This window comes from Microcebus murinus, chromosome 8, assembly GCF_040939455.1.
Source record: "Microcebus murinus isolate Inina chromosome 8, M.murinus_Inina_mat1.0, whole genome shotgun sequence".
In the NCBI taxonomy this organism is placed as follows: domain Eukaryota; kingdom Metazoa; phylum Chordata; class Mammalia; order Primates; family Cheirogaleidae; genus Microcebus; species Microcebus murinus.
The window spans coordinates 99,151,917-99,175,068 of record NC_134111.1 but is presented as its reverse complement, the minus strand read 5'-3'; the positions used below and the strand labels follow the sequence as shown (position 1 = coordinate 99,175,068).

The 23,152-nt window shown below is 55.6% G+C and overlaps 1 protein-coding gene across 1 annotated transcript; it reads right to left on the bottom strand.

Moving 5' to 3' along the window:
• Positions 1-10,758: 10,758 nt before the first annotated feature.
• Positions 10,759-22,875, bottom strand: ITM2C (integral membrane protein 2C). The gene is made up of 6 exons (XM_012749498.3): positions 22,621-22,875; positions 15,141-15,281; positions 13,243-13,431; positions 12,202-12,312; positions 11,561-11,711; positions 10,759-11,103 (listed from the first exon to the last, which is right to left on the bottom strand). Exons 1-6 carry the CDS (start codon positions 22,744-22,746, stop codon positions 11,012-11,014), a joined length of 810 nt encoding a protein of 269 aa, XP_012604952.1. The 5' UTR covers positions 22,747-22,875; the 3' UTR covers positions 10,759-11,011.
• Between the last annotated feature and the right edge of the window lie 277 nt (positions 22,876-23,152).

Below are 23,152 nucleotides of genomic sequence, written 5' to 3'. Positions count from 1 at the left end.
AGAACCCACTGTCCTACCTCCACCCCCAGGCTGTACTGTCCCCACTGATGAGTAGGGTGTCACTCAAAGTTCTGACCTTTCGGCCCAAGGCAAGGCTGCCCAACCTTCCTTCCGTGATCAGGCTGCAGGGTGAGCACCCTCAGGCCCCAGCTCAGGCTGGGTGTGTGCAAAAGGCCCCTCGGGGTCCGGCTCCCCACTGCAGCCTCCTCAGCTCTAGGACCAGCTGTCTGGGACGCCCATGGGGGAGCCCAGGGGCCTAAACAATATGTGGGCCCAATGGGGTTTCTTCATCCTTTCCCTTTTCCCCACATCTCCCCCCTACCCAAGTCTAGATAAGGACTCCACAAATGGAGGGAAAAAGAAATCAGAGACTGGGGGCAGGGTGCGGGGGAGGGAGGTGTGGGGGGATGGGGGACCTGGGTCCTACTGTCCCCTCACCAGGGGTTAGCACCCCTTGGGGGGCCGAGAGAAGAGGGATTGTGCCCACGAGTCAGACATTCCAAAATGAAAGACTCTGGAAGGAGGCGCCCCAACCCCTGCAGCCCCTGCCCAGCCCTCCTCCTGGCTCTCTAAAGAGCTGACTGGAGAGAACATGCCTAAGGAGAGAATGACCACAGAGTCCCACGTACCACCCCTCTGCCTCACGCCCCGTGAGAAGGGCTTCTCCGAGTCTGCCCAGAGAGCTTGACGTGTGGCCCAGCTTGACGCAGGCCGCTGGGAGGGGTCTTGTGGCCCAGGTGTGGACAAGCCTCTGGGGCGCCAGTGGCGGGAGGCTGTGGCCAGAGGTGCCTGCTTGCTGCCTGGAGCACGGAGCCAGCGACAGCCCCTGCAGCATCGAAGGGCGTGTGAAGGTCTCAGAAGCTGGTCTGAGTTACTTAGACCCAGCCCAAGGAGGTGCAGCTGGGGGGCGTTCACCTGCGCTGGGGCGCCACTGGAAGGGGGGACAGGGAAAGGATACTCCCTCGGAGCATCTTCCCGGGGAGGGGAGACTGGTGCCAGGGAACACCAGGGACCTCTCCTGCTCCCTCCTCTCCTCCCTGCCCTGCACCAACCTCCCCTCCCCATTGCCCCAACCTTGAGGGAGCTGGAGGAGCCCAGGGTGAGACAAGACGCAGGAAGACAGAGGGAGAATCCAGCTCAGCCCCCCCCCCCATGCCCGGGCAGGCTTCCCGTGTGGGCAGGCCTGTGCCTGGGAGGGGAGCAGTTTTAGCTTCCAGTGACGTTTGGAGTCTTGACTATTTTTCATAGCTAGATGTTGCAATTACTGAAATTGGAATTTTGTGGCTAAAAGTGACCCAAGGAATTTTTATTATCTTAGATTAACCAGAAAAACCAAGAAACCTACCTTAGATGTCACTGAAGCCTGGGTGAGAACCAACCCCACCTAACAGGTTTCAATAGGAACTGGGGAAGGGAGATTTAAGTTGTTTTCTGCTTATACCCCACAAGGATCTCTTGTTCAGTAAAACTGTTACACAAGCAACAGGAAAGATTCTGGCTAGTTCAGGAAGAAAGGAATTTATCGACAGGACACTGGGTGGGTCAGAGAATCACTGGGTGGGCTGGAGAAACTGCTTCGGCAACTCGGAGGCCACAAAGGGAACCACGGTCCAAAGTAGGTTCCAGGACTGCAGAGAGGATGCCACCATGCTCCTGCTGCCCGCAGGACTCTGGGTGTTGCTGTCACCGCCTCTGCCAGCATGCAGTCCCTTCCCTTCACTGTCCCCCTTCGGGAATCACCTGCCCCCACGGCGAGGTCTGGGTGGGAATGTCTGGCTGAGCACGGTCACCTGCCCGACTCCTGCCGCAGGGGCCACTGGGCAAGCCAGGCTCACCTATTTCCAGCAAGCACGGGGTCACGCACCACTTATCGGATACAAGCTAAGAAATGCCTCGTTAGGCAACTTCATTGTGTGTACACCACAGGGTGCACGACACGCCTAGGCTGTAGGTACAGCCTATTGCTCCTGGGCTACAGACCTGCACAGCACGTCACTGTACTGAATACCGTAGGCAACTGGAACACAGTGCTAAGTATTTGTGTAACTAAACACAGCTAAACAAAGAAAAGGAACAGTAAAATAAAGGGTATAAATATAAAAAATGGTGCATCGCACAGGCCATTTACCATGCATGGAGCTTGCAGGACTGGAAGTTGCCCTGGGTGAGTCATGAGTGAGTGGAGAGTGAACGAGAAGGCCCAGGGCATTGCTGTACACTGCTGTAGGCTTCATAAACATCGCACACTTCGGCTACATGAAATGTCTTAAAATTGTTTAATAATAATTTAATCTTAGCTTACTGTAACTTTTTTACTTTCTAAGCTTTTTAATTTTTGAAAGCTTTTTGCTTCTTGTAATAACACTTAGCTCAAAACACACATTATGCAGCCATCCACAAATATTTTCTTTCTTTATATCCTATTATATAAGCTTTCTTTCTAGTTAAAAACATTTTTATTTACTTTTTAAACTTTTTTGTTAAAAACTAAGACACAAACACACACACATCAGCCTGGGCCTAACTCAGGGTCGGGATTGCTCGTGTCACCGTCTTCACCTCCACATCTTGCCCCACTCGAAGGTCTCTAGGGGCAGTCGCTTGCATGGCCCAGTCACCTCCCGAGATGGCAATGGCTTCTTCTGGGATACCTTCTGGAGGACCTGCCCGAGGCTGTTTAATAGTTAACTCTAACAAGTGGGAGTACACTCTAAAATAATGATAAATACATAAACCAGGGACACAGTCAATATTTGTCATCACTATCAAGTCTTATGTACTGCACACTGTGGCATGCGCTAGACTTTCACCCGACTGGCGGTGCAGTGGGTTTGTTGACAGCAGCGTCACCACACACGCGTGAGTAACGTGTTGCCCATGACATCATCACTAAGCGACAGGCAATTTCCAGCTCCATTATTAATCACTTTACAGGACCACCTTCATATCCGCAGTCCTCGTTGACCGAAACGTCCTTATGTGGCACATGACTGTGCAGTAGTAGGTGGCCGCTGTGTCCCATCAAAGCTGTTTTGGTGGGGAAAACCCCAAATATAAGGATTATGATTCAGATAATGGCCCTGGCAGGGGACAGGGGGGAGAATTAATATCTTCAAAAAGATGCCAGGCCACGTGCAATTGCGAGTCATTAAGGCTGGAAAAGGCCTTCAGAATGACTTAGTCCACACTGTCCATTTCACAGAAGGGTAAGCTGGCAAGTGCCACTTGCCCGGAGACTGATTGAGCATGAAACTGAAGTGATGACTGAGTTTACCCGAAATCACCAAGATTAGATTTTCTGCCACCACCAGACTAAAAGGGGATTTGAAACCCACATTGTTACACGATATAGATTATTATAGAAAAATAAAGATTTTTTTTTTATGCACTCGTGGGTCTGTGGCTATGAAATGTATACTCACCCCAGAGATAATGCAAGAAGTGAACAAAATAAATCAATGAAAGCCGCTGGCATAATACTTGAATTTAGTGGGCACTGGCTCCGTAAGAGCCGGGCAAGGGTGCTGGTCAGGCTCACTGCCCGCCCTCCCCTCCCCCTGCCTCTGTCCCCACTCCCTGACCTCACTCCCCCTCTCTTCCCCTTCCAGGCAGTTCTCTGCCAGGCAAAGAGCTCCGGCTCCAGGGCTGGTGTCCAGACAGGCCACCAGCTTCCCTTGACAGGATCCTTTGTCCCACAGGTGGGAGGCTGGCGCAGCGACCTTCCTCTGCTCTCGCGTCCCTCCCTCTGTGCTCGGGCAGCGGGAGTGTGTGCGGCAGCCAGCGAGGATGAGGAGACGCCATGGGGAGGACCTCCTGGGACAGCACCACCCATCCCTGCCACCTGCCCACCCCCAAGCCCCAGGCTCAAAGTCCCCCTTCCAGAGCCCAGGGAACTCGGCCCCAGGCGGCCGTAGGATCCAACACATTGCCCCTGGGTCCTCTGGCCCATGAAGGGTGAACTTCTCTTCCCCGTTGCATTTCACCCACTCCCTGCCATTCCTCCTCACCACCTTCACATGACTCCCCAGGAAGCCTGCCCTGGTCACACTGTGATCTCTCCCTCCTCTGAACCCCATGCTGCCAGGCCACATGCAATTACATGTCATTGAAGCTGGAAAAGACCTTTGGATCTTGACTTAGTCCATGCTCTGTATTTTACAGAAGGGTAAGCTGGCAGGTGTAACTTGCCCAGGGCCAGCGTTAGCCCACCGCAGCTGCACAGCTGCACCGGTGGTCAGTGGCAGAAGTCCAGACACCCCCAAAACCTCTGGACACGGGTCCCCCTCCTCATTCTGGGCACACTGTGTATACCGCCTTGGGTGGTCTGTTGCATTTCACACGTGCTGTGCCTCCCCAGGAAGACATGTCCTGCGTGGAGGGGCTCTTTCTCCCTCCTGGGCAGACAGCTGGGGGTGCCTGCAGCCCCACACAGGCACGGCTCGGTTGGGCAGGGACCATTTCACCATCACTCCCTAGGCATTTATTGAAGCGCTGAGGTGCCTGATCAGTAAGACTCCAGCACCAGTGGGTGGTAACTCCTTCAGGCAGAAGGCTGAGAACGGTTTCCATGGAGACCGCCCAGGCTCTGGTTTCCAAGGCAACGCTTGCATGAGGTTACAGAGCTTCCTATTTATGTCAACTTAACATTTCCAACCACTCTATTCTTCAGGCCAAACCCTGGCCCAATGCAGGGCTTCCTTTCTAGGATGGGTGACAGACCTCAAGCGCCAGAGGGGAAGTGCGTGAGACTGTGCGGTTAGTGGGAAGTGAGCCACTGCAGCCCAGGGGCAGGCACACACGGACCAAGACATGCACATGCACGTGTACACGAGCTACAAAATGGCGTGGAAAGATACATGGTTCCACAGTTCCCTACCATCCCTGCTCCCCAGAGGTAACCTGTGTATAAGGCTTTGAGTATCCTTCCAGAAATAGTGTAGGCACATCCACATAACTATCATTTTAATAATTCACAAATGGGAATGGGATATATGTGTGTGTGTGTGTATGTATATATATATATACATACACACACATATACATACACATATTCTTGCTCTGCCACCTGCTTTACTGTAATTATAGATTTTGGAGAACTTGACACATCAGCACAAATAGGTCTACTTCACTCTTTTTGTAATGGCAACAAAATATTGTATTTTTTTAAAACCATCTCCAATTGAGGGATGTTTGTTTTCAGTCTCTTGCTATTACAACAATAAATGTCCTTGTACACATACTTTTGTATACTTGGTTGAGTATATCCATAGGATAAATTCATAGTGGCGATATTTCTGGATCAAAGATATTGCATTTTAAGATTTAATATTGTCAAACTAATTTATTCCCATTAGTGGTACAAGAGGGCTTGTACACATTTGAGAAGACTGGGTATTATGAAACCTTAAAAAAAAGCAAAAAATCACAAAAAAATTTCCTCAACTTATTCTATGAGACCAGCAAAACCTTAACACAAAAGCCTGACAAGGACAGAATGAGAAAGGAAAATTACAGGCCAGTGTTACCAAAAACATATATCTAAAACTCCTAAACAAAATATTAGCAAATGGAATCTAGTAGTGTTGAAACAGAAAAATAAATTACGACCACATTGGTTATTAATATTATTCACCACATTAACAGATTAAATCACGTGAATAGATGTTACCATATGAATAGATGGAGAAAAAACATTTGATAAAATAATTTAACATCAATTCTGATTAACAACAAAAACACTTTGAAAACTAAGAATAGAGGAGAACTTCTTTAATCTCAAAAAGAGTATTCACCTAATATCTATAGCTCAATTATACTCAAGGTGAATTCCCTTTAAAATCAAGACCAAAAAAAGATTTATAGCTATCACCATGATACTGGAGCTCCTACCCAGCAAGGCAGGACAGAAACAAACAAAAAGAAATAAAAGTTGTAATTATTTGAATGGAAGAACAAAATTTATTCACAATTAGTTATATAGTAAGCACAAAAGAATCCTCAGATAACTTCTTGGCATAAGAAAGACAGCTTGACAAGTTTGCTGAATCAATACTCAAAAATAAATGACATTTCTACACATTAGCAACAAAATTATACTTATTAATTATAATAAAAACAAATATAAAGGACTTAGGAACAAATGTAATGAATGATTTGCAAGACCTCTACTGAGAAAAGTGTAAAACTAGATTGGAAGATATTAAACATGCAAATAAAGTTTTAAAAAACCATGTTTATGGATTGGGGCTCTTAATGTCATAATGATTTCAATTTTTCTCAAGTGGATCTATAGATTTAATACAGGTCCAATAAGAACTTCAACAGAATTTTTCATGTAACTTGACAATTGTTTCTAAAATACATATGAAAAACAATGAGTCAAGAAAAGGCACAGCATAGCTGGAGAAAATCAAGGTAGCAAATTTGCCCTAACAGATATCAAGACTTATTTTTAGTGTGGTTATGGCCCAAGGGATAGACCCAATAGAACAAAATAGAAATCACAGAAATAGACCTTACACATACAGAAACTTGATCCTTGCAGACATACACTGTAGCTCCTGGGGGAAAGAAAAACAAAACAGAATAAATGGTTATCCCTACCTCACACCATACCAAGGAATAAACTCCAAGGGATTTTTAATGTAAAATATGAAACTTTAAAATGATTAGAAGGAACCATAGAATGATGTCTCTTCAACCTTAGGATAGGAAAGATTTCTGAAACAAGATACAAAAAGCCCTAACCATAAAGAAAGATGAATAAATGTGACTACATGAAAATCAATAACTTGTTTATCAAAGAGACCAGAAAGGGTCTCTTTGTGGATAAGATATTTGCTGTCCATCAATGACAAAATATAAATTTATATAAGTACATAAAGAACTCCTACAAATTAAAAAGAAGAAAACAAAACACCCAATAGAAAAATAGGCCAAAGAATGCAAATAAGCATTTTATAGAAAAGGAAATTTGAGGGTCCAATAAACATGAAACTTGCCCCACTTTCCTAGTAATCAAGGAGATAAAATTAAAATCATAAAGAAATACTATTTTACTCCCAATGAATTGGCAAAAAACCCTTAGGTTGTTAACGCTAAGTGTTGGCAAAGACGTGGAAGGAGGAGAATGCCCGAGTGGTGCAGGGAGGAGTGTGCGTTGGTTCAGCGTCTGATAAAAAACAACCTGGGCGGATTTTGTGAGTTGAAAATATGCACGCTGTGTGGCCCAGTGATTCCCCTTCTGTGCGTGCGTAACACAGAGACCCTTGCCAAGGTGCAGGGGAAGCCACATAAAAGAAATATTCACGGAACCACTGTAATTGTAAAGCATCAGAAAAAAAACCCAAATAGTCATTGTTAGTTATTGTTTAACAGATGATTAAATTGTACATTCATACAATACACCTATAAGCTTCGACATGAGCGAATCTTAGAAAGACGAGGTTGGGGAGGTGGGGAAACACGTCAGAGAATGATACACGTACTTCGTTACACTTGGAATGTTCAAACCCAAGCATAACTCCATTAGGGGTTCTTAGATACGTGGCACAATTTTAGAGCAGAGCAGAGAAACTCAGGATAGGAATTACCTGGACTGGCTAATCAATATAGTATATGACTGGCTAAAATGTAGAAACTGGACATGTTTAAGATTGTCTTTGGTTCTATGAACAGGTGTGTCTTTGCACTAATTTGGGTCTTTAATGTCCCTCACAGGGTATTGAGGTGGGGGAGATGGAGGGTGGAGGCTGGGATGACATGAGAGTCTCCAAATACGGGTTGCCCACAACCCCTGGGAGTGCCTGCCTCCCCCCACGCCGACAGGCAGTCTTCCCTCCCGTGAATCTGAGCCAGTTGGAATGCAATGAAGTGATGCTCTGGGACTTCTCATTCCAGGCTTGAAAGGACTGGCAGCTTCTGCTTCCCTTCACTGGGAGCTGTCACCGAGCTGTAAGGATGGCCTGGCTGGACCCCTGCTGGTTAGAGGTCACGTGCAGGGAGGCCCCGGAGGGTGAGAGGGTGTCCTGGCTGCTCCCAGCCAGGCTCCAGCTGAGCGCAGAGCAAGAGCAGTCACCCGCGGGGAGCTGCTTGGCCATCACTGCACTCTGTCAACCCGCAGGAGCAGGAAAAAGAAATGCTGCGTTGGGCCACTACATTTGGGGGTGGTTTGTTACACAGCGACAAAGGGGGAGGAGCACGCAGTTCCAATGGCATTGACAGTCATTTGTTCCTTAAGTTGGCTGGTGGATTTCCAGATATGCACTGGTCGCTATGCTTCATAGCTTACATACTAAAGATTTACATACAGTATTTTGTGTTTAATAAGTGCTTCACAATATAGAATATGTGGGAAAAGCCCAAAATCAGTTAGGAAAAAGCCCTAACCTGCCGTGTAAAAATGTATCTCCCCAGTTTTCATTTGCATTTTCTCTATCAATGCAATTAATCATCTTTTCATGTGTAGGCAGCCATCCACTTGTTTCACATACTGGGAACTGCCTGTTCACATTCTTTGTCCATTTTTCTGATGGGTTGTTTACTTTTCATGATTTATAAGAACTTTATGAATTAAGGAAATAACCCCTTTTATGCCCTATGTTTGAAAAACATCTCTTTTGCCACTTAAAAACCTTTGACTTTTTCTGATCTTGTACCCATCTAAATAAACAAAAAACAAAAAAACAAACAAACAAACAAAAACCTTTGACTTTGTGGCGTATTTCGCTGTATATAAGTTCTATCTTTTCATAGTTCCACTGCTTCGTGGGTATCATGCTTAGAAAGGCCTTTCCTCCCCCAAGATTATCTTTGAAATCATCTCTTCTCTCTCTTCAAGTACTTTTATGGTTTCATTTCATAATTAAAACCTTAGATCTTCCCAGAATTAATTGTGTTACAGGGAAGTAGGATCTAGGTTAATTCTTTGTCAAAACAGCTAGCCAGTTGTTCCATTCAAAAGAATCCACCTTCCCTTCCCCCTTAACTGGAAATGCCCCTCTGATCGTATGTTAAACTTCTGAGCGTATTAAGTCGATGTTTTGGCCCTCCACTGTGGCACCCTGCCCCATTCCTTTGCTATACCAAACTCCCTCATTAATGTAGTTTATAGCGCTCAATATTGGGAGGGCTGCTCTTTACCCTTTTTGAGATTTACCTGGCTGTGCTCCATGTTTACTTTTCCCAAAGAACTGATTGTGTCAAGTTAAAAAATAAATCCGGTTGGCTTTTTGTGATTGCATTGCATTTAGACCGGAGAATGTGAAAAAACCTGATGTCTCTGCAAGATTGCCTTTGCATCCAAGAACAAGGAGTGTCTGCACTAAGTCGAGGCTTTTCTGTCCCTCACTGGCTACCAAGACGGAACAGCAACAAGCGTGCAGGTACCCATCCTGGTCCCCAGGGCAGAGTACAGGTCCTGCCTCTGAGACAATACAGGCAAGGCTCTGGCGAGCTTTCCCACCACTTCCAGAATTCTCTGGAGAATGTGACCCCGTGACTACCATGCCAAACCTCAGTTCAGATCCACTAAGAATGGTTACGAACTGCCCAGACATTGTGGAGAATACGACATCGTCCTTGTGCTTAAGGACATGCGATAATGATGTCATCTGCCATGCAGAACATAACAGGGTGGTTTATAGGCACTTAAAGGCAGCACGACCTTGGGGGAGTCGGTGAACTCTCCCAACCCTCTCCTCCCTCCTCACCTGCTGCAGAGTGGTCGTGATGACGGAAGGAGAGAATGAGGCAGACAAGTTGACAGCTCCGTGGCTGAACCCAGGAGTCAGCTCACCTCCGCAGGGGCCGGATGTCAAGGTCGGCTGGCCTCTCCCTCCCTGCTGCCCCCCAGGTCCACCTCCACCACCCTCTGGCCCAGAGCACCCCCAGCCCAGCCAGCGCCCCAGCCTGCGCTCACCTCCTCCTGCCCCACCCCCCGCCATGCTCAAGTCAAAGTCAGAAGTAAAAGGTTTTTATTGTTCTACAGACACTTCTGAAAAGAGATCTAATTGAGAAAATATACAAAGCATTTAAGAGTTTCGTCTCCAGAGAGCACCTAAGTCTGAGTGGAGGAGGGGTGGAAGCCCCCCTGGCTTCAAGGCTCAGGGCAGAGAACGGTTAGCATATTGAATGATCAGTAAAAACATGCAAAAGTGAGAAGGAAAAGGAAAAACGATGCACTCCCCCCAGGCAGGGGGATGGAATTTCGGCAGAGGCGGGGTGTGCGGGTACCAGGCGTCTCTCCTCCCCTCCGTGTCATCGTTCACGCAGCTCCACGCTGCAGCCAGCGCCGGCCCCCACTCGGCAGAACCCACAGCTCACCTCCACCCGCTGCTCCTCCGCGGCACCCGCTGCTCTGGCCTAGCTGTGGGGACCCCAATTGTGCTCTTGCGGGGCCAGGGCCGGGGGCCCGGCTCCTCGCTTCTTTGGTTCCACTCGGAATTGTGCTTGACGGACTCTTCCCCACCCCCAAACCCAGGCTCCTGCTGGTGGGCTGAAGGCACTGACGGGTGTCCTGGGAGCCCCCAGGACAGCCACCTTCCCTTGTGCTCCCGTAGGTCCATCCCGGCACACCCCCGGCCTTAGGCCAAGCCCCACGCCTAGGAACAGGGACAGCGGAGCACGTGTGCCATCTGAGGAAAAGCCTTTTCCGACTTTCCCAAGTGTGCGGGTGTCTCTGAGGCCCATGGCACCCTTCCCCCTCCCCCTCCCCCACCTTGCTCAGGCCTGGCTCGTGCTGCCCGCTCGGCTGTGGGCCTGGGCCCACAGGACCCGACTTCCAGGTGGTGGGGCACAGACACCATCTTGGGGGGCCCCTCCCTCCCCCACACCAGGAGGTCAGCAGAGGTCACGGCTCTGGTACAGGGAAGCGGGCAGGGCTGGAAAGGTGAGACATGTCACATCTACAGAAAGGCGTCCAAAGTACAAGCTAAGCCAGGGGAGGGAGGAGGGCCAGAAGGGGCCAGAAAGGAGGAACAAGGAAGAGGGCAGGGGCAGGGGTCAGGGGGCCTCACACCACCCCACAGATGAGCGTCTCCACCACGAAGGTGTTCTCAAAGTGGCGGATGGCGTTGCAGTTCTTGGCCCCACGCTTGCTGATCCCTGGGAGGAAACAGAAACATCCCAGTGAGGCCTGTGTCCGGCCCAGACTGGCTGCGCCACAAAGACCACTAGCCTTAGAGCCCGAGTGGGAGGAAGAGGCCCAGGAAGTGACACCCAGATTCACCCAAAGCAGCTTGGTGAAGTGGGGCGAGCTCAGAAGACACCTCCCCGCTGTGTGACCCTGTCAGGGGTGTTAGTTGACCTCTCTGTGCCCCAGTTTCCTCATCTTTAAAAGGGGCAGCAAGAATGATGATGATGACTAACAATGATAACTTACACTCTTTTGGAAGGACAGAGTGTAAAGCAGTGCCCAGCACATAGTAAGTGCTCAATTAACACTAGCTGCTACTGCTGCTGCTATCTGAGCTCTCTGACAGCTGGGCCAAGCCCTGCTCGAGGACGGCTGTGCTTTGGAGCCCAGGGCAGGGGCCACAGGTGGGTGGAGCTGGCCACTCACGCCTCCGGGTAGCCCGGCGCCGCAGCCGGTAGGTGTCCTTCCCGTTGCACAGGTGGTAGATGAAGGAGCCCAGGGCCTCCTTGTCGCTGACGTGCTCGGTGACCACCATCTCCTCCTGGATGATGTACGTCTGTGGCAGGTAGGTCCCTCTCTGCAAAGGGGGTAGCCGCAGCCCGCGGTCAGCCCCCAGGGCTGTGCTCCAACCCCTCGCCTGAAATGCCCACCCACACACGCCCACCTCCCTCATCCAGAGGCCCCTCAGCCGGCCTTCTGATGGCCCCAGCCACTTCTGCTTTTGCCCAATGCCTGTGCCTATGCTGCCCAGAGCGACAGCGCGTGCGTGAGTCTGGCCTCCCACCCTGGGGGAGCGCTCCTCGCCAGCCCAGGGTACGGCTCTGACCGCCAAGGAAGCTGGTCTCGGGGCCCTCCACAAGTGGGAGAGGAGAAAAAGTCAGGTGCTGACTTTGGGGACACGGAAGCCGGGGACGGTGGAGGTGAGGCCCGTCTGGGGGCAGGGCCCATCTGCCAGCAGCATCCCTGGCTCCCCCAGCCCTGCCGCAGGAACCTGTGCACCCCAGGCCCAGCTGCACAGGGAGGGACAAGGCGCACTGCGGAGACCCCCCGGCTCCCGCGCCATTCACCTTCACGTTCATGAGGAGCTCCCAGAAGTTGCGCGGGGGCAGCACGATGGTGGTGTTGAGCTCGATGACATAGCACTTGTCCAGGGAGATGTCGTGGTAGGCGGTCAGACCCTGAGCGGGACACAGGGACCATGTCAGCCTTCCCCGGGCCCTGGGCCTTCAGGAGTGTGCACCCAGATTCCTGAACACCCGGTGGGCGCTCCCTTTCCCTGCTCCTCTCCTAGCCTGTGTTTGCAGGAGGTGCCACATAATAGATGAAAACAGCCGCTGGGTGTTCAATGCCGCTGTTGTTACAAAGCCTCTTTTCATGGGTTTGCAGAGCTGAGGTTCGGGGACCATGGTAACGCACCTACTGTGCATTTTATCAAACCTGTGAGGTCCAGCCACCCCTGGGGACAGCCTGGACCCCAACAAGAGGCCCTCTTGCTGCATGCCAGGCCCTCTGTGGGCTTCTGCCAGGAGAACACCCAGGACACAGAGAGGAGAACTGATACTAAAAAACCCCTACGAAGCTTTAGTAAGTGCTGGGGAAAGAAGACGGAGCCTGTGTCTCACTGGCCCCTAAACAGTCACAGGTGACAGGGTGTGAGGGATGGTTCCTCCAGGTTGGGGTTGGTTACTGACTGGGAAGGGCACGAGGGAACCTTCCGGAGTGCCAGTGATGCTCCAGATCTCGATCTGGCTGGTGTCACACGATGAGAAACCTCTGCAGGATCTGCTAAGCGGTACACTCGATGCACTTGACCAAGGGTGTGCTACACCCCGACAAAATGTGAGCAGCAACAAGGAACACCTGCCCTGCCACGATGGCCAGAGTCTGCAGCCGGCAAGCGGCCGACGGGAAGACCAGCCACGGCCAGTTCACGCTCGACGAGAACAACTGTGTCACCTGTATGATGAAACCTGGTGAACCTGACCCCGACGCCTGCTGTACAGTTTATGTTACACAGCACGTAGCCCGAGGATGCTCTTTTCACGCCTGCGCCCTTGCCCTGGGCCCCTGGGACACCCGCCCACCGCCGGCCCCAGCCCCTGGCTCACCCGCTGGAAGTCGTGGATGATGTCTGCAGGGTCGCCGCCGCCAAACTGGGGCACGGGGACGTTGATGCGCTCATAGTTCTCTTCGAGGTAGATCTTCACGTCCTCCTCCAGCTCCATCTGAGTCCGGGCTTGGGAGGACAGGGAGTCCTCATAGAGCACACCGCAGCGGAAGAAGTTATCTTGGGCCAGCTGAGCAAGGCAGGGAGGGCGGGAGGGAGACACAGAGAGACAGACAGACAGACAGACTGGTGACGCAGCATACTCGGCACTGCCACTGCCACCTACCCATCCACTACATGCCCTGAGGCCTGGGGAAGCAGAAGGGTGGGATCTGTGAGGCCAACTTCACAGATGGAGAAACTGAGGAATGCGGGGAGTCAGGTCAGAGCCTGGGGCTGCCAGGAAAGAGGTGAGCTGAGCCTTGGATGAGGCACTTCCCAGCCGCACCAGCGGGAGGGCAGCTGGGCCTGCACCTGCCGTCCTGGCCTGCAGACCCCGAGGGGCATGAAGAGGGAGGGGAGGAGGTAGATAGAGGCAGCACCATGAGATTCTGGTGCCACCACCACGGCCACTCCATAGCCAGACTCCCCAGACAGGTCCCATCATTCTTCCTGGCCCTCTGGGCTGAGATGCCTTGACAGACACTGTCCACTGCCCCTGCGTGTCGGGCCAGCCTAGGCATTCCGTCAGTAGGCTCCGTGTGCCCACTCACGTCCCTGGGGGCTCCTGTGGATCCCTGCCCGAGACGGGCTGGCCTGCGATCAGCAGAACCCTGCTGTTGAGTGCACGCTGTCCTGGGAGCATGCTCTGGAGGGCTGCCAGGGATGACGGCCCAAGGGAGGCAGGCTCCAGGGCTGGGCCCTGCTGTGGCGGGACCCTCAAACTGTCCCAGGACACAGACCCAGAGGCTGCTCCGAGGTGCCCACTGGGGCAGGGTGAGCAATCCAGGAGGGCAGGAGTCAGGGTTGGGAACAGAGACCCGGGGGTGGGGGGGGCAGAGCACGTGCAAGGGCAGGGCCAGACAGAAAGGCCTGGGAGAGGGTCACACAGGAGCGTGAGAACCTGGAACAGGCAGGCAGCGGGCCACGGCAGGGGGCGGGCAGGGTGATGCTGAATGAAAGGGGAAGCTGGCAGGCGAGGGAGCTGGGGTTTCTGGGGTTTCGAGTGAAAGCCCCAAAGAACACAGACTCTTTAGCAATTTCTATCGTGGAAAAACTGGGTGACAACACAGGTAAATGCTTAGGGGTGGGAGGTCACTTGGGTCATAAATGACTCGAAAGTTCCTGCCTTTTTGTCACTCTTAGATTCCTGGTTAATTGCACTTGCATTTATCCCTCTGACCTACTTTTAATTTACCTACCTTCCATTCCGAGAACTCGGTGACACTCCCTCCCTCCCAGGTCTGGCTGGACCCAGCTTTGTGCCCACACACCCAGGTCGTGTGACCGTCGGTGGAGGCTGAGCCTTTCTCAGGTCCACACTCCCGCTCCTGCCAGGCGGCAGTGGAGACTGTACACCCTTCCCTCCCCCTTTCCTGTCTGGTAACCCAGATGTCCACGCATGGGTGGAATTAGAATTAGGTCGACCTTAAAGCATGACCTGCGGGCACAGGGTCTGAGGTCTGCAGGGATCACAGAGTTCCAATTGCTGCTGGATCTGAGTTTCTGGTGTAATTACCCAGGGTGACACTGTGGGAGGGACCTCAGTGCTGTCGCCTGGGCCCATGATGGGCTGCCCAGAACAAGGGGCTGGGGGTGGGGTGGGCCTGGGCCCAAGAAGGCCCCGGGCAGGAGGGAGGATGCTGGTCCCTGGGCTCGCCCAGGGCTTCTGCTGCCCCGCCCACTGCAGAACACATAGCGACACTTCTCTGAGGCCTTGTCTCCCACCTGGGCCCTCACCTGAACAAAGAAGAAGTATCTGTAGATGTAGACCGAGGCGAACACCAGGCCCATGAGCAGCACGACCATGCCCATCGACAGGTAGCACACGCCGCCCACGGAGCTCCCCTTCTTGGAGCGGTGGCATGGGGGCTGCTCCTCCTGTGGGCAACAGCGTGGGGTCAGCTGGGAGCCCCATAGGGCGAGGAGGGAAGGAGACGTAGCTGGAAGGGGAAGGGGCCTCACCAGAGTCTCTCAGTCCCCTCCCAGTCAGACAGGAACCAAGCCCCACCTCGAAGCCACCTAAAGTGACCCACTGGGATTAAGCAGGTGCATTCTGATTTATCTGCACTCTCGGTCTCTTTCATCACACCAGCTGCGACCACTGTATATTCTTTCAAATGTAAGGTGGGGGGTGCACCGACATGGCCTTAGTGATTGCACAGACCCAGGAATCTACAGGAATTGGGGTACACCAGGCAGGTTGGGGCCACTGCCCTAGGCAGTGGAGAGCCACGAAAGGCTTTTGAGCTGGGGAGGGACAAGATCCACTCTAAAGCCGAATACAGGGGACAGACTGGGCAGTGGGAAGTGGGGGAGTGTGTGGAGGCTGCTGGATTGCACCAAGGAGGCTGTGGCAGGGAGCAGCTGGTGAATTCTGGGGCAGGAGCTCTGGGAGGCCCAGAGGGTCTGGGCACAGGTGCTTGTCCCTGGCCAGGCAGCCCTGGGCCTGCGATCCACGCTGGCCCCGCACGGGCCCTGGCCGGCAGTGTCAAGCAGGCTGTCAGCAGTGGAGTCTGTAGGGTGAAGCATGGGAGCTTCCGCAAGCCAGCAGGTCCTGCCAGGAGGGAGCCGCGGCCGTCAGGGAGGTCTGGCCAGGGAGCTCCTGGAAAACACCTGCTCTGGGAGCCAGACTTGGGCTCAGGATCTCAGCCACAGGGCTGCCAAGAAGCCAACCCGACACAAGTCCCAGCCATCCCAGCGGATGAAGTTGTGTGGGTATAAAACTCAATGAAATGGCTTTGCCTGGAGCCCTGGACTGACAGCCAGCCGGGGGGCCATGGTCATCTTTCTGTCTGTCCTCCCTGTCTCCCCCAGGCCCTCGTTCACCTTGGAGACGCTACAACAGCCCAGGGCCTGCATCTGCCTGCAGTGTCCACTGTTCAGTCCCCACCACAGTGTCCAGATATGGCCGAGGGTGAGGTCAGCAGCCAGTCCCCAGGGACCACCCCTCGACCTCAAGAAGCTGAGCCGGTGTGGGGGCCGTGGAGACTCCAACACAGGAGCCCCTTCTGGCTCTGCCACTAACTGCCTGCTTACTACTCTCGGGGCCTCAGTTTCCCCATCTTTAAAATGAGCAGGTCAGACTCAGTGACCTCTCAGGTGCTCTCCAGCCAGTCATTCTGGGGTTGTGCCATGTTTCCTTTCTCCCTTCACCCTGCAGGGGGTGGTGGGAGGCTGGGGACATAGTTTGGCTTGACCTTACTCAGCACAGCTCAGGGGCCTGCCCTGGTGGGGGGGGGCAGCCTGCTGTGCTCCGCAGCTCCCTTCTCCCCTCCTTCCTGCCTGGGAGCACCAGGCTGGGAGTGGGCCTTGGGGAAGGGAGGGGAGCCCCATCAGAGGGCTGATCCCTCCCTGGTTGGCACTTCCCCCAGCCCCAGGGAAAGGACAGAAAACAGAATGTACCCTCCCCCTCACTGGGCACACGCATGAGTAGACCAGCTGGCCCCAGCATCTGCACCGTGGGATGGAGCTCCGGCCTCTCCCCACCCTGGTCTGCCCCCCCCACCCCAGAAGCCCACCTGGCAGGTGTGGGAGGTCACACTACTGCCCCTCACTGCCTGGTCTATCCGCAGGCCTGGGGTCCCATGATCACGGGGACCCCCCACCTGACTGCCACCTCCTCAGCACCCTGGGGACACTAACCAAGGTCATCAGTGAGTGGCACACATGGCTTGGGCCACAGGGCCCTCAGAGACAGCTTTGACTTTTCAATGGGCTCCAGGGGCAGCATGAGATGTGGGGACACCATAGCCGAGTTGTGCCAGCAACTCAGAGGGAACGACCCACCCTGGGGCTCCTGCCAACGCGGCAGCCAGGGAGAGTGGCGGCCTCTCTGCCCCTCCAGCGGTCAGGGTGGGTCGTAAGGAAAGGTGGCTGACCCCGAGACAGGCCAGGCTGCCCACACCAGCCGGCAATCCTGTCCTGGGGACACGACACACACCGGGGCCCTGACTGTCTGGGGTCCAGGGGGCTGCCCGCCAGGGGAAAGCCCCCTGCGCAACCTTCCTCCCAGGTCTCCCGGTAGAATGTGAACGTTCACTCCCGGACAGGGGTTTTGCTGGGATTAAAAGAGACAGAGAGGCCGAAAGCCCTTTGTAGAAGATAAAGCGCTAGATAAAAATAGCAGATCTTTATCAGCCGACTTTTCCTTTTAGAGCTGCCACCGTGGCCAGCTGTGGAGGCTGCGCTGTGGCCATGCTTTCGGTCCTGCGTTCTGGAAAACCAGAAAAGAAAAAAGTCAACGTACCACACGGAAGAGCCCAGGGGCCTGCCCCATGAATTGAATTCACTGACGAGATGAGGCCCACCAAGGCCCACCAGCTCACAGCGGCCTTGCCCCCCGCTGCGGGGCTCTGGCTGGGTCAGGTGTCTCCCAGAGCCGGGGCAGAGGCCCCACAGAGGGCCGGGGGGAGAGGAGGTCAGAGAGGACAGGGAGGGAGGAAGGGGAATTCAGTAACCCCAGCTAAGTGGGCGAGGACCCCCCACTGTGAAGGCTGGGGGCTCCCACCTCACCTCACCCCTGCTGGCAGTGGACACTCCCTCTCTTGGCCGGGGCTGACAACCGGCTCTCACTCATCCCCACTGACACTCCCCAGTACACATCCAGGGCTCAGCCACCCTGCCACCACCCAACACCCCTCCGGCCTGGGGGCCCAAACCTACAGAAGCATCAGGACTGAACAGCAGGGCTGGAAGTGAAGGCAGGAGCAGAGGCTGCCGGGAGGAAACCAGGTCGTCCCTGCTCAGAGACAAAAGGCACTTCCAACCCAAAGCCCCACACAGGGGGACAGCCCGCACCCTGCCCGGTGCTGCCTCTGCCTCCTGGGCCCAACAACATACAATCAAGACAGGGCTCAATTCCAGAGCCCTGGAACCCTTGCTGTCTTCCTTGGCCCTCGAGGCAGCCTGACCTCAGGGTTATCACATCTGTGGGGGTGGATGGTAGGGCATCAGGCAGCCCAGGCCAGGCCCTTGCCCTTTGGGATCCCTGGCCAAGTGGCCCACCTTCCTGAGACAGCCCCCCAGCTGCATCGGTTGTCATTCTGGACACCCAGGAAGGTGCTGCTCCCCGCACAGAGCAGTTACTGACAGCCAGGCACTGGGGGGGGGGACTCCCATTTAGAAAGTAGAAAAATATTACATGTTTCCAAGGCAACCGGGCCCTCTGAGCAAAGCGCCTCCTTCTGCATTGGTGTGGGACATGTGAGCCAGACAGCCAGGGACAGAGGGGCCCGGGCCTCTGCCTGCCGGCTGCACCGAGGCCCACAGTGGTGCTCATTAGATGATCTAGCAAGGCCGGGGCCAAAACAGCCAGGGGAAACCAGCCAACTGCGGCATTAGCTCGCAGACCCTACCGGCTTGAGGGGAAAGCTCCCCAGCTCGGGTCCCTCAGTAAGGACGTCCAAATGGACTGCAAGCGGATTAACTAGGATTGCAGATTGCAGGCTGCTTGGACGAGGCCAGCAGCCAGAACTGCACTCCCGGCAGGCCCAGGCGGAGGGCGTGGGGGGATGGGGGTTGCGTCTCACCTCCCCCACATCACTCAGGCTTCTCAGCCGCTCCCTTGCCGAGGCCCCAGACAGTAGAGGCAGCGGCCCGTGGGTGTGTGTAGGACACACACAGAGGCCGAGCTAGAGGTGAGAGGAGTGGGCAAATGCCATTGTCCACTTGAGCATGCAGAGCCCAGTGGTCCAGGAGTACAGACATCACCTGGGCACAAGCCAAAGGGTCAGGGAACCCCACTGCCCTGTCCTCCCCTCCGGACCGTGGCCGGGCAGCATCTGTGCAGAGCGCTCACGGCCTGGCTGCCAGCCGGACTCTCTTCTCTCTGTCCTGCCAGTCAAGGCGTCTCCAGGGAACAAAGGCTCAGAAGGCCGTGCTGCTGGGAGAGCGCTCACAGGCTCCCGGAGAGGGAACTTGGGGAGGCTGGGGTGGGGATAAGGGGGTAGCAGGGCTGTGCTTCTGTGATTTCACCGTAAACATTTTTTTCTTTCTAAGAAACTCATCTTCCTGGCAGTGTGCTGACATGACAGCCCTCAAACGTGCAAGGACAGCGGAGGGAAGAGAACAGAAAAGAGGGAGTGAGTGGGAAGCAGGGAGGGAAAGCAGAAAAGCCTCTGTGGTGCCTGCCCAGACACGGAAGCCCTCTGGGCAGGCCAGGAGTGGATGGCAGCCCTGAAAGTCCCCACTGCGCAGGGAGCAGGGCCACCTCTTCTCGAGGTCTTTGAGGCCTGGCTCTCCCAGCCAATGGGCATGGGGCACTGGGGCAGGAAGACCCCAGGCCGGCTAGATCCGTGCTCCTGGCTGGAGACCCTCCTCCACCGCCCAGCTCTCCAGGAGACCCAGCTCCTCCTGCCAAGGAAGGGCCTGTGGCCCAGGACACATGCACATGTGGAAAGTGAAATCTGATCCCCAGGTATGCGGGCTAGGGGAGGGGGGACACAGTCATTAATCAAAGGCAAATGTCAAGGAGAAAATTACAGAGGTGAGAAGATGACTGTATTTAACATGTTTCCCTCCCCTTGTAGCCCCCAGCCCGGGAGTCTGTCCATGCTTACACCTGCGTGCATGTGTGCATTCGAGTGTGCATGTGTGTGTACACTCAGGCACGGCGGGTGTGGGCAGGCAGGGCCCGCAATGGGCCTCCAAAGGAGAAGGGGCTCCAGGCAGCCGCTGCAGGGGGTGTTTCATGCCTACCCCACTTCCCAAGCTGCGGGCACCAGCCCCCTTGGGCGCAGGCTCATTGCCTCAGAGTCAAAGCCCCACCACCGAGGCTGGGCAGCTGCAGGCCCAGCTGGGCCCCAGGCCCCACCCCTCCCCCAGCCCACCGAGCCACTTCCTTCCAGCCTCAGGTCTGGGGACAAAATCCTCCTTGTGTTTCAGTTTCTGCTCAGAAGCAGGGGGAGTCCTGGCTGCTGCGAGGGTGCTGCTGCAGCCAGCCCCCACCCTGCGCCTGGACGCACGTCACAGGTCAGCTGCTGCCCCAGAGCACGCACACCCCCCCGCTGTGCAGGTGCACACACCCCGCTGTGCAGCAATGGCTCCTTCCAGGGATCAGGTTCAGTCTTGTTTTTGAGTCCAGTTCAGACACCAAGGAGGCTTGTGGGGTCACCCCCAGATAGAAGAGACCTAACAAGCTTTCCTGGAGAAAGCAGCTCGTGGGGCCTCCCTGTCTGTCTGCCCTCAGAGCTGCTACCGCTCCCCCCGCCCCCCTTAGAGAGGAGAGGAAGGCTAGCTCCATGCCAGGCACCAGGGAGGGGGAGACGTGTGCGTTGGCCAGGTGGGGCAGCAGGAGGCTGGCAGAAGTGAACTATCTTCAAGGCTCCAAATCTAGCAGGGGAGAGGCAGAGCCAACACGCATCGTCTTCGCACCAGCTCAGGGTGGCAGGAAGCTCCGAGTTTACCAACACATCACTCTCTTGTAAAGGTTCGGGGATTTTAATTCCTGCTCCTGCTTGTGCCCCACCTTGCCAATTGGTGGTGGTGGGGGGTGACCCTGCTCAACTAACAAGGCTAGGGGGAGGAGGCACTCAGCAGGCTCAAGGCCATTACAAACAGCACGCAGGAAGATGTTGATATTTCCATTTCACGCTGGGTGAGGGGGGACAGAGGACGCTGGATTTGAGCCCCATTAGAAGCCAGAAGCTGGACATCAGTAACTGACAGGGCTATGCCAGGTACCCCTGTCCTGCCCACTGTCATCAGCAGACTGTGGCCCGCAGGAGAATGTGCCACTCCTGCAAAATTTGGTGGACCTTCTGACGAAGTTGGAATGACATCCTCCCGCTGTCTGGCCTGGCCTTCCCTCCTCCCCAAATCTCTCTGGGGAGAAGCAGCTAGAAGAAATGGCCAAGAACACTGCTGCCCCCTCCCCAGGCCCAGTGGAGGCAGCTTCCCTTTGGTAAAGGAGGCTTGAAGAGCCGTTTGCAAACTAGACCACCGTCTTCAAATGTCAACCAGCTGTGCCTCGGGTGAAGGGAGAGCTGCTCTGGTGGGGGTGCACAGCACCCCCCAACCCGGCCTGGGTGCTCGCTGCAGTGACCACTGCACAGGGGCAGGGGAGCTCGCTCAGGGTCTCTGCCCAGCTCACACTCATCTCTGAGGCCCCTCTCCTCTTCTAGAGCCCAGGTCGTCTGCAGGTCCCCTGGGCGCTAGGTGAAGAGGAAGCCTCTTCAGAGGCTTGCAGCGGGAGGAGGGGGGGAGTGGACGAAGACTTTACTAGTCCAGCCTTGATGGAGGGGGGGCGGGGTTGGTGCGCCCCAAGACCGCCAGGGACAGCACCCCGCGTAGACACCTTTGCCAGGGCACAATAAAGCGTGGCTGCACCACCCCTCTCTCCCCCCTGCCCGCCACGCGTCCTGCCCCTGCCGGCCCTCCCCGACACACTCCACGCAGCTCGCACGGCTTTCCACGGCGGAAACGACTCCTCTCCCCGCCAGAGGAGGACGCCGGAGGGGGCGGGGCGCGCAGGGCCCGAGAGACCGGGACGCGAGGGCGCAGGGCAGCGGGGAGCCCTCTCTCCGCGGTGTGTGTGTCGGGGGTGGACAGCCCAGCGGGAGGGCCGGGAGTGGAGGGAGGACAGGGAGCGGGCAGGCCCAGACGGCAGGGCGTGGGCCGGGATGCGGGCGCCCGGCCTTGGACCCCCGACCCCCAGAGGCGCCTGGCCGGTTCGGGACGATTTCCATGTCACCATTTTCTGGTCCGCCAATTCCAGCGCTGGCCAGTAGCACATCCTCAGCCCCGCCCCCCGCAGTCCCCCGTGGGGACGAAATCAATGCCTCCTCCTCCGTTGGTGCCAGGCCCCCATCTCCGCCAATTCCCCAGCCACTCAGGTCCCACCGCCCTATTTTGGGGAAACTACGTCTAACCCTTTCCCCATCCCCCACCTGGGGACGCGACTCGCGGCTTTTCCCCCTGGATTGGAACCAGACGCATACCCCCCACCAACATTCCCCCAACTTCTTCGGACCAGCCCGCGCCCCCCATTTGGGGGCCAGGCGCTTAGGGTCCCCTCCACTTCTGGAAGAGATCTTGAGCACTTCCCCACCTGAGCACCAGCGACGGACCCCCTCCCACTCTTCGGACTTCTGCTTTCGGCCGCCGCTTCAGGGCAGGACCCAAGCCCCCTCCCCATTCGAGGCTTCCCTCCACGTCTCCGCTCCAGGCTGCCGGAGGGTCCCGATGCGCCTCGGTGCCTCGCCCCCCCCGCCCCTCTCACCCTGGCCGGCGTCAGCAGGATCTCGGCGGCCGCGGCAGACGCCGGGGCCCCGGCCAACGCCGAAGCCTTGTCGGCCTTGTCGCTCTTGATGCCGGCCACGGCGGGCTGGAAACTGATCTTCACCATGGCTGCGCCTGCCCGCGCGTCAGCCCCGCAGCCTGTGCCGGTGCAGCCTCCGCCGGTGCAGCCTCTCTCCGTGCAACCGCCGCTCCGAGCGCTGCAGGCACCGGAAGTTTGGACCCTGCTGGCGTCCCTCTCTCTAACCCCACCCCCAGCCCTCCCCGCCCCCGCCCCCCGCGGGAGGCCTCGGCGCCCGCCGCGCCTGCGCCCCCTTCCCGCCCGCGGGCCGCACTGACCCCTGCCGGGCGCGCAGCCCCGGCCCGGGGGCCGGTCGGGGTTCCTCTGCCGTCGCTCGCTCGCTCACTCATTCATTCAGCCGTCACGCGTGGACTCGGCTCTCTCGTAGCCTTCTCCCTTCCCGCTCCCCGGCCAGCATCCCCACAAAAGTCTTTGTTGACGCGGCGGCTGCGGT

What these genes read in the sequence shown, in the direction of transcription:
- ITM2C (XM_012749498.3), bottom strand. Translation starts at nt 22,746, where the DNA reads ATGGTGAAGATCAGTTTCCAGCCCGCCGTGGCCGGCATCAAGAGCGAC. An exon ending in TCCTGCTGACGCCGGCCAGG is followed by an intron (nt 15,282 to 22,620) that starts GTGAGAGGGGCG and finishes TGTTGCCCACAG; the next exon opens with GAGGAGCAGCCCCCATGCCA. An exon ending in TCATCCACGACTTCCAGCGG is followed by an intron (nt 12,313 to 13,242) that starts GTGAGCCAGGGG and finishes TGTCCCGCTCAG; the next exon opens with GGTCTGACCGCCTACCACGA.